The 15948-nt window shown below is 36.4% G+C and overlaps 1 protein-coding gene across 1 annotated transcript; it reads left to right on the top strand.

Annotated features, from left to right (window-relative positions):
* The first annotated feature begins 3430 nt into the window (after nucleotides 1-3430).
* Nucleotides 3431-13995, top strand: LOC121431459 (MRG/MORF4L-binding protein-like). Its single transcript, XM_041629042.1, has 4 exons — nucleotides 3431-3609; nucleotides 10437-10558; nucleotides 11924-12059; nucleotides 13148-13995. Exons 1-4 carry the CDS (start codon nucleotides 3435-3437, stop codon nucleotides 13303-13305), a joined length of 591 nt encoding a protein of 196 aa, XP_041484976.1. The 5' UTR covers nucleotides 3431-3434; the 3' UTR covers nucleotides 13306-13995.
* The last annotated feature ends 1953 nt before the right edge of the window (nucleotides 13996-15948 follow it).

Genomic DNA, 15948 nt, shown 5'->3' with positions numbered 1-15948 from the left:
TGCCGTTCTTTTGCTGTGTGGAGCTACAAGGTCGGAAAAGCAGTACTGACTGGGAGAAGTGAGAGTACGGAAAATACTGACTCTCCTGAGATATGGAAAATACTGAATTTACCGAGATACTAAAAGTACGGAATTTACTGAGATCACTGAGAATACTCAAATGAGTGAGGATACTGAAAGCACTGAGATTCCGAAATACTGAAATTACGGAGATACTGATAACTGGAATGATTGAGATAATGGAGATGCTGAAATCCATGAGATATAATAAAAATACGGACTTTACACCAACTGGTTGTATATTGCAGCCGAAACGAACCAGCTCGTCAGGAGAGAAAGTCTGTTTGGCTACAATATATATATATCTATACATATATATATTGTACCGAAATGATACCGAAATGTTCAGCATGGGTTCGTAACAGTGAAGAGCGTATGTTTTTAAATCCAGGAATATAGTAAATTGCATAAGGAAATTCAATAATCGTTTATAATCGATTATGTATTTTCTTTATAATATTTTTAAGCACTATTTGCTGAGAAATAACGATGTTTAAAACTGTATGATTATGTTCAGTGGCGTAACTACGGGGGGGCATGGGGGGCACGTGCCCCTCCCCCCCATCGGCTGGCCCCCCCAAAAAAAAAAAAACGGGGAAAAGGAGAAAAAGAGGGAAAAGGGAAAAGAAACGTAGTGGGGAAAGGAAGAAGATGTTGTTTATTATAGTGTTATATTATGTTATATAACACAAGAAGCATTTTTTCATAACTTTAAGAAACATTATTTGCTTAATTGTGTCTTCATTGTTCCTGGTGCTCGCATAGACTGTTTAACGAGATATATAAACCTGCTGTACTAAAGCCTCCCGTTTTCAAATCAATATACAACAAAATAATATATTTCCTCGCAATTAGAGTTATTATTGTTTTAAGTAGTGATATATTCTTTTTCATGACTACTGAAAGTTGTTGCCCTATTTTAAGGTCTTAAAATAAAACAGTCCTGTCCGTGCTAACGTTCGCATTAGTGGATTGTTGAGATTTCTGCTCTTCATGAACTCCTAAAATCAATCCTTAAAATGTCAATTTTTCTGATCTGAATATCAAAAAAAATTTAGCTCGCGCTTCGCGCTCGCATCATTTGGTTAGTGAAATACGTGGGTTCTTAGTGAATTCCTACAAATAACCCTTAGAATGCTCCTCTTCATGTCTGAATTTCCTAGATTTTCAGCTCGCGCTTCGCGCTCGCAGTATTTCATTTGTGAGATGCGTATGATAATCATGATTACAATGACTTCAAAAAGTGCTCCATGTGTTTAGATGTAATTCTAACAAACTCAGCAAGCGCTTGGCACTCGCATTAGATGGCTATAGTGAGATATATATACTCTTAATGGATTCTAAAATATAATCCTTAATATTTCCTTGTTTAGGGTCAGTATATACACAAATTTTAGCTCGCGCTTCGCGCTCGTATTGTTTGTTTAGCGAGACAGTTAAGTATCATGATTACAAAACAATTTGCTTATAATGTCCATTTTTAGCCCTAAATATCAAAAATTTTCAGCTCGCACTTCGCGCTCGCATTATTTAATAAGTGAGATACATATCCGCTTAATGGCACTGCATGTCCTTAAGATACCTCTATTAGATCAGAATACCTGACAACTGAGCGCGCTTCGCGCGCTCCCTAAGTGACCCGAATTTTTGCTGGTGCCCCCACCCCCCAATGCCGTGACCCACGGTACGCCACTGATTATGTTAGAAGTTTTTCTTTAACTGTTGTTCACTGTTTGGGTATAAATAGTAGTGCTAATTATGATTGATGTAATTGAATAGATTTATTTCATAACCCTAACTGTTTTTAAAAGATGATTAAATTTTACGCCGTGACAATTTCACTCCTAATATTGTTGAGCATAATCAAACTCCATGCTCGATTATGAGCCAAGCAGTATGCTTGGCAGTAAGATGTTTCAGAACGAACATTTGTTAAATTTTTATTGAAACCTGCTGCGACAGGATGAGCATGATTTCCCTTCGGTAAAGTTAAAAAAAAAAACTTCAATTGACTCGCGTATATACGTTCTTTCTATTTTAAACTCTTTCATAAAGCCTATCTCCTTAACAACTTCTTACATAAAATTAAAAGGAAGGATTCTCCGAATTGTACATTCTGTCACTCCCTTTCAGAAACCATTATCCATGTATTTATTGATTGTGACATTGTGAAAATCATTTGCAACGAAATAGTTCTTGAAATTTCTCGACATACCAAGAAGGTTTTTAATCCGTCCCCCTTTGAAAAGATTTTTGGAGTTAAAGATGACATATTTATCACTTATATTTTCCTGATATTCAAATACTATATTTACTTATGTAAACTAAAAAATAACATTTTTTCATTTCAGGGTTTTAAAGTCTATTTGAAAACTTGTAAGGAAACAGAATATCGCATTGCCAAAAGAAAGGTACTCTTGCACTTCACTTTAGGAAGTGGAAATATGTGTAGTGATGTACAGTGTACTTGTGTAAGAAACTGCTTGTATATTAGATGTATTTGTTTACTAGCTGAGCTCCTCTATTCCATGTAATACTGCTGTTCTGATTCATTATGATTATGTTATTGTTTTTTTTTATTGTTTTTGATTTCGATTATATTTTGATATTTGTGTAATCATTTTATCAATCAATAAAACCTTAATGAAAAAAAAAGAACTGAATGCCTTGCCTCCTGCTTGTCGTTATTTCGTTGTATGGAGCTACAAGTATACATGGTCTGAAGAGCAGAAGTACTGACTGTACTCGAGAAGGAGTGAGAATACTGACTCACTGAGATACGGGAAATACTGAATTTACCGAGATACTGAAAATACGGAATTTACTGAGATTACTGAAAATACTGACATTACTGAGATGAGTGAGGATACTGAATTAAAGTACTGAAATGACTGAGAATCCGAAATACCGAAATAACGGAGATTCTGAATAGTACTGGAATAATTGAGATAATGGGGATACGGAATGACGGAGATGTTGAAATCCATGAAATATAATCTAAGTCACTGAGAAGGAGCAAATAGAAGTAAAAAAGACGGACTTTACACCAACTGGTTGTATATTGCAGCCGAAACGAACCAGCTTGTCAGGAGAAAAGGTCGGTTCGGCTACAATATATATTTATATATTTTATGTATAATTTTTTAATCTATCCCCTACATAATGGTAAATGTATTGAGTTTAGATTATCTAATTTTCGAAATGGAATAGTGATCCATATGTTCTGTCCATAATTCTATTTTTGTTTTATTCTTTCTTCTAATTATTTCATTCCCGGAGCCGTCCCCTCCCCTTTTCGCCAATATTTTTTTTTCTCCAAACAAATTACCTCCACCATACTTTACGGCAGCTGTCGATGATGACGCGTTCATCACATGTGTATGCAAATATTAAATAGGTATAGAGAAACTTTAGTGGCAGAAAAACAAGCTAAGATGGCAATTGGAAAAATGTCTGGAGAAAGCGTCAAAGCAACTGGGGAAGATCTTGTATGGAATACTGAGCTCGAAGTCAGTCTATTTTATGCCATGAGAGGACATAAACCAGTCGGTGAGTGGAATGTGCCCAACAAACGGAATAAATTATTGTTGAATTTGTCACCAGTTCCGATTCACTCGTGACAAGTGGCCGTGCCGTGTGGAATACCGGTAAACTCCATAGGCCTACTAGTAATATAGCTAGTCCATTGCATGTCATTGCAATGCACACAAAGCGTGCATGATATATGGGGGGTCGGGTGTCCGGACACTTTATCTTTTTGAAGCCTTCTTTTTTGTCTGTGGATTACACTAAAAATGAATCCATTACTTGTAATCATTTTCTATTTTGTTCTTTATAATATTTCCTAACATTTTGTACTAAAAATTGATGAAACTTCGCTGGTAAATTTTTCCAAATGGCAAATGACATTCTAAAATTGATCGTCCGGACACACAACCCGTCCGGATACACAACAACTGGGTACATACGAGCATGCGAGAGGCGAGAACAAATAATGATAAGTCCCAAACCAGCCTAGACAAGTACTACAACTACAAGCAGAGCCTTAAAGGAGAATGAAACCATTGGAACAAGATAGCTTGTGTGAAAACAGAAAAATCAAATAAACAGATCAACAAAAGTTTGAGAAAAATCGGACAAATAATGAGAAAGTTATGAGCATTTGAATATGGCGATCACTAATGCTATGGAGATAGCAAATTGGCAATGCAACAAAGATGTGTGATGTCACTTGTGTACAACTCTCCCCATTACTTTAGTATGTATTTCACTTGAATTGCCTCTTTTATCACATCGATGCATAATCGTACTGTTAGTGTTCTTTCTACATGAGGGCATGTAATACACATTTTTAAGAATACATCATGGATAAAGAGTTTGTATCATCATAATAAAAAGCAAAAAGAGACATTTTGAGGTATTTTATAGTCCATCAAAGGGAAAGTTGTTCATCAGTGACATCACACATCCTTGTTGCATTGCCAATGTGAGGATCTCCATAGCATTAGTGATTGCAATATTCAAATACTCATAACTTTCTCACTATTTGTCCGATTTTTCTCAAACTTTCTTTATTCTTATTCTTTGATTTTTCTGTTTCTACACAAGCCTATTTATTCCAAAGGTTTCATTCCCCTTTAATCATAATGTTCATCAACATTATGTCTAGTCAGCTAGTGTCATGATTCAGGCAAATTAAAAATAGACCAGACACTGACCAGGTAGGGGCCTGTAAGTCGCAGAAACACTCAACAATTGAATTGATTCCATGGCATACAATACACAATCGTGCAATTGATTGCTAACCTTTGTGTTACGGTACCCAGGCATGCTATCGCTAATGAAAACTGGATTGAAATGCATCATGGGATCCAAACATGCTAAAATAGTAAAAGTAGATCTAAAAGGGGGCAATTACTGTAGACTCGAATTTAGTCTAATTAGCTCCGCCAGTCCGCAGTGCACTGAGGCTCTGAGCTACATGTAATTAATTAGACTCTACTTGCCCCCTTTTTGATCCCATAACGCATTTCAGGTCTGATTAGTGACAGACCTTACTGACATGATTTGTCCTGGCTAATTCTAAGCTAACCTGATACACTTGTTCACTGTAACCACCTTGCCTGTGGGGAATAATTTACATGTTGATCTATGGTATGCCAATGCAGTACATAGTCACACACTGAAAAAAAATCATTAAAATATCACTTTCGTCTAGTTTTGAGACAAAAAAATATGAATTTTCATACAGTTGCAATTTATTTTTTCATTAGTAACCAGGGAATCATTTTTGTATTCACCAATGTGCTCAATTACTTGAATTTTGGGCATATTTATGTGTACGCCCTCTATTGATGGAAAATGAAATTCCAAGAAAATGTTCGTTTTTCATTCTCTGTTTTTAATGTAAAAAAAAATGGTTAAAAGAATTAAATTTACTTAAGAGCCAAGTAATACGATGAATAGTCTGACAGTGTAAAATAAGTAAACCCCAAGCATTTGTCCCTGAGAACAAGAGAAAATAAGCCAAACATTACCAACCTTATTTCACCACACAGGGAATAGTAACAGAGAACAAGGTTATATCATGAACTTGTTCATTGAATGAGTGGCCTGTAGTGGCTAGTGGCCACTAGTAGATCTATGTCATGTGCATTTAACATTATATTGTTGGTGTGTTAATGTTAAATTGACTTTGTGTCTGTGTCAACCAGTGTAAATAACAATGCATGTTGTTTCAATTCATTACCTTATTCCAGTTTAATCATTTGTTTCTTTGCAGGGGCTGTAGAAACCCACACTCTATTTTCCAGAACTGTGTACAAAAACGTAAAACCTTTCCATCTGATTATGATTTTTTGCATGGTCAGCCCCCCCCCCACTTTCAACACCATTCCACGGCCCCTGATTTGGTTTGGATGATCTCACGAGGTTGAGGTCCACCAATCGAACCGGGACATAAATAAATAAATAGGAGTTTGAATGCTATCAATCAATATTTAAAAAATTAAAAAATTAATTATTTTTGTCTTTAGGCATATCCCGCCACAAGCCTCAGCTTTTAGGGCATATGCGCCTTCTTTTTTAAACCCAACATGTACATGGGTCAATCCATGTCAAATCAACCAATGCTTGTCACCCGACCCTCTTCGATTTTCTTTGAACTCGCACCAAATGTTGCCCCAAGTGTCTGACAGAAAAATCTGAAATATTTTGCCCCAAGGTCAAATTTGGATTTTTTTTCAAGGTCACGGATCATCTCCTGTCCCATCGAGGAGGGGGACCAATTTCTGTGTTTTGATAGACATTTACATGTACCCATATTTTTCAAGTGTTACTTTCAAATTTTGCTACCGGAATGTTTAGCTATTTTTGCTTCATAAGTAGCATATTCAAATCACGCGTGTACTTGCAACTCATTTCAAAATCTACAGTTTAGGTAACTATTCTATCATGACAATGACAAATAGCTATATTTGGAATAATTTCAAGGTCAAATGATATGGATTTTAGTTCAAATATTTTATGTAGCTTAAAGTAGAACAAAAGCGGAACATGATTTGCCATTATCAGCATGAACTCACAATCTAAGATGGAATGATACACAATTAAAAGTTGGTAAAAACACTTCATTATTAATGAAAATTTTCTGATTTATTGTTTTCATGATTTTCAGCTGTATTTTCAAGGTCATTGTCATGAAAGAATAGTTACTTAATCTGTAGATCCTCCAAGAACTCATTACAGACTACAAAAATACTACAAATATCAGCGTGATCAGGTATTCTCTTAAGTTTAAGAGAAAATCCATTTTAAAATGTGTTGCAAAGTACATGCGTGATTATATGCTACTTATGACGCACAAATAGCTATATTTGGAATAATTTCAAGGTCAAATGATAAGGTTTTGAGTTCAAATATTTTATGTAGCTTAAAGTAGAACAAAAGGTGAACATGTCTTTCCATTTTTGGCTTAAGCTCACCCTTAGTATTGAAATGACTCCCATTTGAAAGTCAATGCAAACACCACTTGAATGCCATATGGTTCTGGAAAATTAGCCAATTTACTGTTTTTATTGAATTTTAGGTGTGTTTTCAAGGTCATTACCAACAATAAAAACTATTTCTGAAGATATATCCTTTTAATACTAATAACAGACTATCATCACAGAAGATATCAATGGCTTTTGCCTCTTCATCTTTGAGTTATCACAATTTGAAAAGTGTTGAAAAGCATGTATACCGTATGTCATTAACATGAAGTTTAGGGTGTTTACGACCATTTTGGAATGCGCAAATCAGCCCCTAAACATTCCGGTAGCAAAATTTTTCAAGTAACCCTTGAAAATATGGGTAAATGTCTATCAAAACACAGAAATTGGTCCCCCTCCTCGATGGGACGGGAAGTGTTCCGTGACCTTGAACTTGGCATCTTTTGAAAAAAAATCCAACTTAGAGGGAGCCTTACAAGAAAGCAACACACACTCTTGGGTCAATATTTTGTAATTCTGTTGAGTATATGAAAGTCCATAAAGGTGCATAATATTTGGTTCTCAAGTAATTTAATTTTGGATAAAATTTATGAACCTCCAAACATGCTTCTGAAAACGTTGATATGGATCTTTAATGCACTTTTTTGGTAACCTCGTGTGCGAAATCCGGTCGACAGGTCCGCGCTATGTACAGTACACTCTGCATGTTTACATGTAGTCCAAAAAGTTTTTCCATTTAACTTAAAATGAAGACTGTAATCAATCAAACTTTGCTGCAGTAGTCAATCAAACTTTGCTGCAGTAGTCAATCAAAAATAGGCAATTTCATTTAAAATAATTTATTTGAGTGCGCATTGGTTGCTATGGGAGGCCGTATCTTAGCAACCATTTGACTTTGGGGCAAAATATTTCAGATTTTTCTGTCAGACACTTGGTGCAACATTTGGTGCGAGTTTAAAGAAAATTGAAAAGAGTCGGGTGACAAATTGTCTGAAAATTGGTTGATTTGACGTGGATTGACCTACATCTTTATATTTTTCATAACAAATTGATTTTTGTATGAATTGATGTTTAAGAAAAATATAATGATATGGAAGAAAATAAATGTATATTTGGTTGAATTAAAAAAAGATGAAATTCATGTGCTGAAATTATTATTTCTAGATATATCTAGAGATCTAGTTATTAAAGGGGAAGTTCACCTTGACAAAAAGTTTGATGTACATGTAAACAAAGCAGAAAAACAATAAAGATATTAGGAAAGGTTTGAGAAAATCTGTCCAGGAATAAGAAAGTTGTTAGAATTATTTGATTTGTGACGTCATATGCCATATGCAAGCAGCTTTCCTATATGTCGTATGGTATAAACAAATCAATGAAATGTCATTTTCTCAGAAAATTGAGAATGGTAGTTTACTGTACCTTCAGTAAGTAATGCACAAATCATTTCACACCCATTGCTAATAAAAACAAAAAAGGTCATCACAAACCATTACAAATGTGAAATTCATCCATTTATTGTCACAAAACATATAGGCCAGCTGCATGTTTATGACATCACAAATCAAAACTTTAACATTTTGATAACTTTCTTAACCTTTGATGGATTTTCCTCAAAACCTTCAACAATATCTTTCATTATTTTTTTCTGCTATTTTTACAACACTCTTTTCTTCAGGCCCTCAGGGTGAACTTCCCCTTAAAGTCATGGAAAAATAATAACAATTGTGGGGTTGATCAGAGAATTTTTTAGACATTTCTCCATATAACTTATTGCACAAACATGACAAATGGGGATAATAATGATTTGCACCAACATTTCTAAAGCCAATAAGAGACGCAGGATATTTCATGGACAATAAGACAAAAGGGCACGCATCCAAAACTTTCAAGTTCCTGATCTGATCCGTGTCCTAGAATATATTAGATTTCAAAGGGTTTTATTGAATGATGTTGACGAAAATCTATTAGGAACAAATTCTATGTTTGTAGTTTGTACTAACTACTTTGCTCAACTTCATTCATAGTCTGTTCAGTAGCATGCAAATATTTTGCAAATAATGATACACATGCACATGTAATTGGGCTGTGGGCATTATTGAGAATTACAGGGATACACACCATCATGAGGGTTAAATCAATATTCATCAATGCTCCCATATCAAAATGAACTAATTGTAACTGAAGAAGGATGAAAACTGAGAATAAGTAACTTAAATATCTGTACATGTACAAGATCAAGTCCAGGTCAGCACTGACTTTACTTTAAAAAAAAATAACTTGTGCCAATGCACTCACATTAAATCAAGCAGACGATCATGAGGTGGAACTGAGTACTAATGTAGAAACAAAACAACAGACTTGTCACCAATCTAGTAAATTTACATTTAGGCCAAATATATGAAAGGGAACTTACATGTGCAACCACAATCATATCATTAGGATCCATGTTATACAGCGTGTTTCAAATAAAAGGTACATGTAATCCATTTTTAGAGGGCCATGTTCATGCCCATTTGTTTCTGTTGTTCATACATTATAAGTAAAGACGAAATCCTCTTCTTTACAATAATACCTCTCTTGAATCACAAATGTAAAGCTTGTATATCTGAATAAATTACAAACAAAGTCGTCGGGTACAAAATCATTTTTTTCCAAGTTTTTTTCTGCAGATGAAAGACTGAGTGGATGCTTTCAAAGGAGTCGCACATCATTGCACGCAACCCTATTGAATGCTGTGGGACAGCATTCACAAAACAGTCTTCTTTCATTTTATGGACTCTGTACCTGTCATCTTGATTTGCAATTTACTCAATAAACATTGGAAAGATGGAGAGTTCATCTTTAGTTACATGTTACGTATGACCAGCAAAAACAAATGAGCATGGAACATCGCCCCTCTAATAATGGATTACTTTATTTGAAACACACCGTGTTTACATGTGATCGGCTTTTTTATCAGCTTTTTCATAGTGTGTAAACGCGATTAACTTGCATCGGCTCTCAGTTCAGAATCTGCAATTTTGCACCACCAAAGTAGTAGGTTCAGAACCGTGAGCCGTTCAGAACCGCGAGCCGATGCAGAATTGGCTTTTTTACTACATGTACGTATAAACAGAAAGCCAATTCTGCATCGGCAATTGGCGCGTATTTCATTTACTTTACCGTTATGACGTACTTGTCTTTATTATGACGTATATTGTTGCGTGGATCATTTCAGGTTTTTGCCCCAAAAGCCGATTCTGAACCGCGAGCCGATGAAGCGTGTAAATGTGATGCAAGATAAACCAAAAGCCGATTCTGCATCGGCTCGCGGTTCTGAACCAAAAGCCGATCACATGTAAACAAGGTTGTACAAAATATCTCTCTTTGTGCTATACACAGGTGTAAACAAGAATTTTCAGATGATGTGTATCCATGAGAAGTTCAACCAAGCCACAGGTCGTCAGGTGACCTCTAAGCAGATCTGGGATCATCTGGATACCCTCTATGATATGCAAGCATTGGTGAGTCCTCAAATTGACAATTTTATCTCTTTCCTAATGTGATACATAGCTTGAAAAAAAAATCCAGTATGATATTGTTGTAAATTGGATTTTCCTTGTATATTTCTCTAAAAAAATCTAGTTAAAATGATACTATGTTTTATTATTTAAAATGATATTATTAGTTAAAATGATACTATGTTTTATTATTTCATTTCAGTACATGTAGCATTTGAATATAAAGTGTATAATAAACTTATATTTCACATTATATCTGCCAACTTTATCTTTAGGCCCCTTTTGACTCTCTAATTTACTCTTTCTTCCTCTCTGTACTTCTATCAACTTTGACTTACTCTCTCCCTCTCTGCTCATTGGCTAATTCTTTCCCGCCTTTTTTGGAGTAGCAGTAATGCCAATTCATGTACCCCCTTTAGGGATGCTTTTATACTATGATGTGCACCATTGCACTTTTATTGTTAGCTAGGGAGAGAGTCCAGTGACCCATGACACTGGCAGTAGCCAGGGGATTCCCACTGCTTGTTGTTGAGGAGGAGACTTGTCCCTACAGAAGGAAGTTTAATTTTGAAGTAGAGAAGACTTCTGCAAGGACTTCCCTTGATGTACAATTTTACTTTAGATGTTGAAGCAAAATGCAGAATTAGTGTCTGACCGAGGCTGTTTTCCTTTGGTGAATAAAAGAGTTCAATGAAACCGCAGCCCTCGTGAGTCGTGTCAGTGTTGTGGTCGTCAGCGCGAACCCTTTCAATATAACACAAGTCAAAATCTGGATAACTCAATTGGGCAAATTGGCCATAATATTTCTTTCCCAGTTTGGTACATAGTTTGAAAAGAAAAATCCAATATGTATATAAAAGAAGTAATGTTATTGGATATCTCGATTAGTTCATGTACATTAAGTCCTCAAGTTGGCAATAATATTTCTTTCCCAATTCGACACATAGTTTGAAAAGAAATCTAATATACATGTAACACAAGTAAAAATCTGGATGCTCTCTTCTTGCATTGGTGAGTCCTCAAATTTGCAACAATCATTTTGTTTTACCCAGTATGTTTCGTACCTGGTTCTATGTTGTAATTCAACCTTGCATATAATAATAATGATCATAGCAATTTTGTATCAGATTATCCAGAACAAATTTCTGTTGTTTCCCTAGATTTTGTTTTGGCAAAGAACACATGTATGTAGTTTAACATATTCCTCAAAAAGCTGTGTGCACCTGAATCGGTAGCCTAGCCTAGCCGGGTAATAATAATGGCAGGGCCCGCTGGTGTAACAGTTTTCGGAACTGAAGTGGCTACCCCGGGTAAATATACCGTTATTATTATTATTGTCATATTTTTCACTGTTTTACTTCCCACCAGCACGAGTCCGAGATCTTGCCGTTCCCGAACAAGGAGGTGGACTTCTCTTTACCGACGAATGAATTTCAAGAGATGATGCAACAGAGAAGCAAGTCCGGAGAACCTTTCAAGGGTTTCTCATCTTCATCACACGATAGTAAGTCAGTATGGTCATTCTGCCCTTTGGTCTACACACTAGGTCTTCTTCCTGTTTGGTCTACACCCGCCTTGTCGAATTATATTTGGTCTCATTCCACCCCAAGGGGGGGGGGCACTTCCATTGACAGGTGGATACCATGCGCGACCATTCTGAAAATGCACCCCTAAACAAGAATTGGGGTGTGAAACCCTACCCTTCACAAGTATTGTAAACAAAACGATAACCTTGGCAAGTATTCCCCGTAAATATACCCCTAAACAAGTACAGCGATATTTTAGTTATGTCACGGACGTCGATCGTCGGCTTTACCTTTACCTTCATGGTATACGGCCCAACCGCCCACACCTCGCGCAAATTGAAATCAAAACATGTAATACATCCTTTATAAAACACTTTAGTCTTAATTATATCCTCCGAAATTTGACCCTAAACACGTAGCTTACCTAGAGAAATAGATACCCTTTTTCAAAGTGTTTTTGACACCCTCAACCTGACAACCTGATTCAATTCTGGGAATTGAACTGAATTTGGTAAGTCATTTTATAAGAAAAAAATCTCAGAAAGCAGATACATGAACTTTCATTCAAATAAGGGCAAGAAGAGAGAAATTTTTAATTCCTTCGGCAAGTGGTGATATGCTGTATTAAAGATAAATTTCAGTTGTCACGATTTCAAAATGAGTTCGTACAGAATCCAATGAAATGACCACCAAAGTATCTGTTTGTATAAATGAAAAATGTGTCAAAGGATTCTGGAAGACATTGTGTAATTGCTGAGAAATTAGCAAATAAGCACGGGATTCGGGTCAAGCATGGGGCCGACATTCAAAGCAATAATAATACACTGTCCCACATGCGCTTATCTGTGTTGGTGATCTTCAGTGTGAACATTATTCAGCGTAGATTTCAAGATTTCACAAAGTTCAGTTTATGTAACTGTACCAGACCTAGATCCTCGATAATATAGTGACAATTAAGCATGGTTTCACACACTTTCTCGTGAAATCATTGTTTACTGCAACTACTTTCATTTATCTTTAAAGAGCTTTTATTATGATTAATTTTTGTTGATAAATTTATTTTCAGGCACCAAATCAGACTCGGCCAAATCCTCCATGAAGTTTGGAACGCCGAGCGGCATCGCTGCCGGGACACCGTCGGAGAAAGACAACTCGCCGAAGAGGAAGAGGACACGGCAAGCCGGTACACCCACAGAGACGCCTTCCTCCAAGCGCAGAAGATGAGGAAGCTCTCTGTGACAAACTTTAAAGGACTTAAACTCAAACTTTGTATCGATGTCTGTGGCCTTTCAGAGATGAACTTCAACGAACGTGGTGTGACAGAATGACAGTTCGCTGGGAGCAAAGTTTGATTCAAACGCATCTCTTGCTGGAGGAAGACATTCTGGTAGCTTTGTTCAAGACCGGCATCTTGACTCGTGAATTGTGTGTTTAAGAGATGAGACAGTAGCTCGCTCAAATCAACCTCATTCATGTCTTGTGCAGACATGTACGATCGCTAATCATGAATTCATCTGATATTTTCTTATTCACATTGTTAAATGTTCATGTACAATCACTAGATGTGGATTCACCAAGATTTTCTTTACATATTCAGTTTGATGATGGATGTACAATTGGTAGGAGCTTGGAAACGGGCCTTTGCTTTTCTGTTATTTATATAAGGCTCTGTCTTTCCTGATATCAATCTTGATGTGAATCGCTATTATAACAGACATGGGCCCGAATTCTCATAGGTGGTTTTGAAAACCGACGGTTGAGTCCACGGTTTATGCAGATTTCCTTTATAAATTACACTTAATTTAGCGCGTATCGGGCGCATGTATGAAGAATGTCCAATTCTGATGCGCGCTTTTGTCACAGGGCGCCAAATTGACGCCTGTTGCCGTGGTTATCAACGCTATTTTATTCATGAGTCCACTGTTTTTATTCATAAGTCCACTCTTCAAACAGTGGACTCATGAATAAAATAGCGTATCTAACCATGGTAACAGGCGTCAGTTTGGCGCACTGTGACAAAAGCGGGCATCAGCATGGACATGTTTTATACACGCGCCCGATAGGCGCTAAATTACGCGTAATTTATACAGGAAATCTGCATAAACCATGGACTCAACCGTGGGTTTTCAAAACCACCTTTGTGAATTCGGGCCATTATTGTTGCAAATTTGGATATTCATTTATTACTGCATTGTAGGATAAGTTGGTATGTTATCGGTCTTACCATAGAGCTATTAGCTCCATGGTCTTACAGTAGTAATACTCTAGTCTACTATCAAAGACTCAAATTTGACTGCTTAAGAAATTATTCTGTGTCTATGATAGAGACCAAGCTTCAAAGCGTCTTGGCTGTGTCAAGCAGGCACTGTACATGAGTGAATCTAGTCTCCTATGTCAGACTCTGCATTGCGCACAATGCAAAAACCATGGGTTTGTGCATGCAGGCTATTAGTAGCCACACATGTGTTGTGATGCAACCATGGTTTGAATCAATCATGAATGATAAGTGAATTGTAAAAATAAAATGTCTGAATATTCTCATTTTTCAATGGTCATCATGATAGCAAGAAAGACTTGAAATGAGGATTTGATCGGATTTGATAGCACAAAGTGACATTTCAGTATGTCCTATGTAAGTTTCTATGTATTTTATTGGTATATAGTTTGCTTCTGTATTTGTTTTTCAACTTTGTCTTTTGAGTGGAAATTGTCTGCCATGCTAGTCTCATCATAAACAACATGAAATTTTTGGATTTCAATCACTTAATATAGTAAACATAATGATGCATTGATGAACTCTGACTAGAAATATTTTTTTATAATATTGGATTGGTACACATTTGAGCAGGTACAAAAAAAAGTTAAACGGCCGTTTTCAACTTGCTGTACAACTGCCGTAAGGAAAATGTGTCCGAGGTATTATTCATGCCTTGTTATGCCTCATTGCATGTCAGTAATGGTAACCACTTGGTAGTGATTTTTTTTACCTGATTGCTACGAAAGCATGAATGCTTGTAAGCAAGCAACCAGGGGCCCGACGGCTTAAGGTCCTCTTCAAGGGATCTGGTAATGAGGATTTAAATGTCTTACCAAAGGGCACCAGCGCACCAATAGGGAATCGAACCTGGGTCACTAGAGTCCAAAACCCTGCACTCCTGACTGAGCTATCGCGCAACCTCCATTTCTCTGAATCTGTCGTGTCATTTCTGATCAGGCTTTCGTTTTGTGATGTCAAATAGCTACATCATACACCAGTTGATTTGCTATTGATCTATAGCCTACATGTAAGATGTTAATGCTCATGCCTCCACCCTAGGTAGGAGGTTGCTATAGGAATTATGTTTCAGGTTTGGATGTTTGTCTCCCGTTTTCTTTCATGCAACAACAAAAAATGTTGGACAGATCAACTTAAACTTGGTCCAAGTATGCATATCATTAGAGTGATTAGTTTTATAGGGGTATCAAGGTCAAAGGTCTCCGAGATAGTTTGAAAACATCTTGTTCTCAAAACTGTTGAACCTGTCACAGGATAAACTTCAAACCTGGTTTATTTATGGGTATGTCAATGATCTGATAGCATATTAGGGTATCAGTTCAAAGGACATAATGGTCCTTTATATGCCTAAAAATATATGTTTTGATAAATTCATGTTAAAGGGTTCAATTTGAAATTTGCCTTGTGTATGCAGATGTGAGAGAAGATAATCTGAGTAGATTTGGGAATTGAAAGTTTAAAGGTAAGAAAAGTCATGTGAAAATTCATTAGTCTGTCCGTGGCAGACGTGTGCATTCTAAAATCCCTCTAGTTGTATTCAGTTTGATGTTGCATTACAAAAGGAATACTCAATTTCTTTCTTGTTGCACAGG

This window comes from Lytechinus variegatus, chromosome 17 (assembly GCF_018143015.1).
Source record: "Lytechinus variegatus isolate NC3 chromosome 17, Lvar_3.0, whole genome shotgun sequence".
NCBI classification, from domain to species: Eukaryota; Metazoa; Echinodermata; class Echinoidea; order Temnopleuroida; family Toxopneustidae; genus Lytechinus; species Lytechinus variegatus.
The sequence above is the reverse complement of the archived record's forward strand: the minus strand, read 5'-3'. Positions and strand labels throughout refer to the sequence as shown.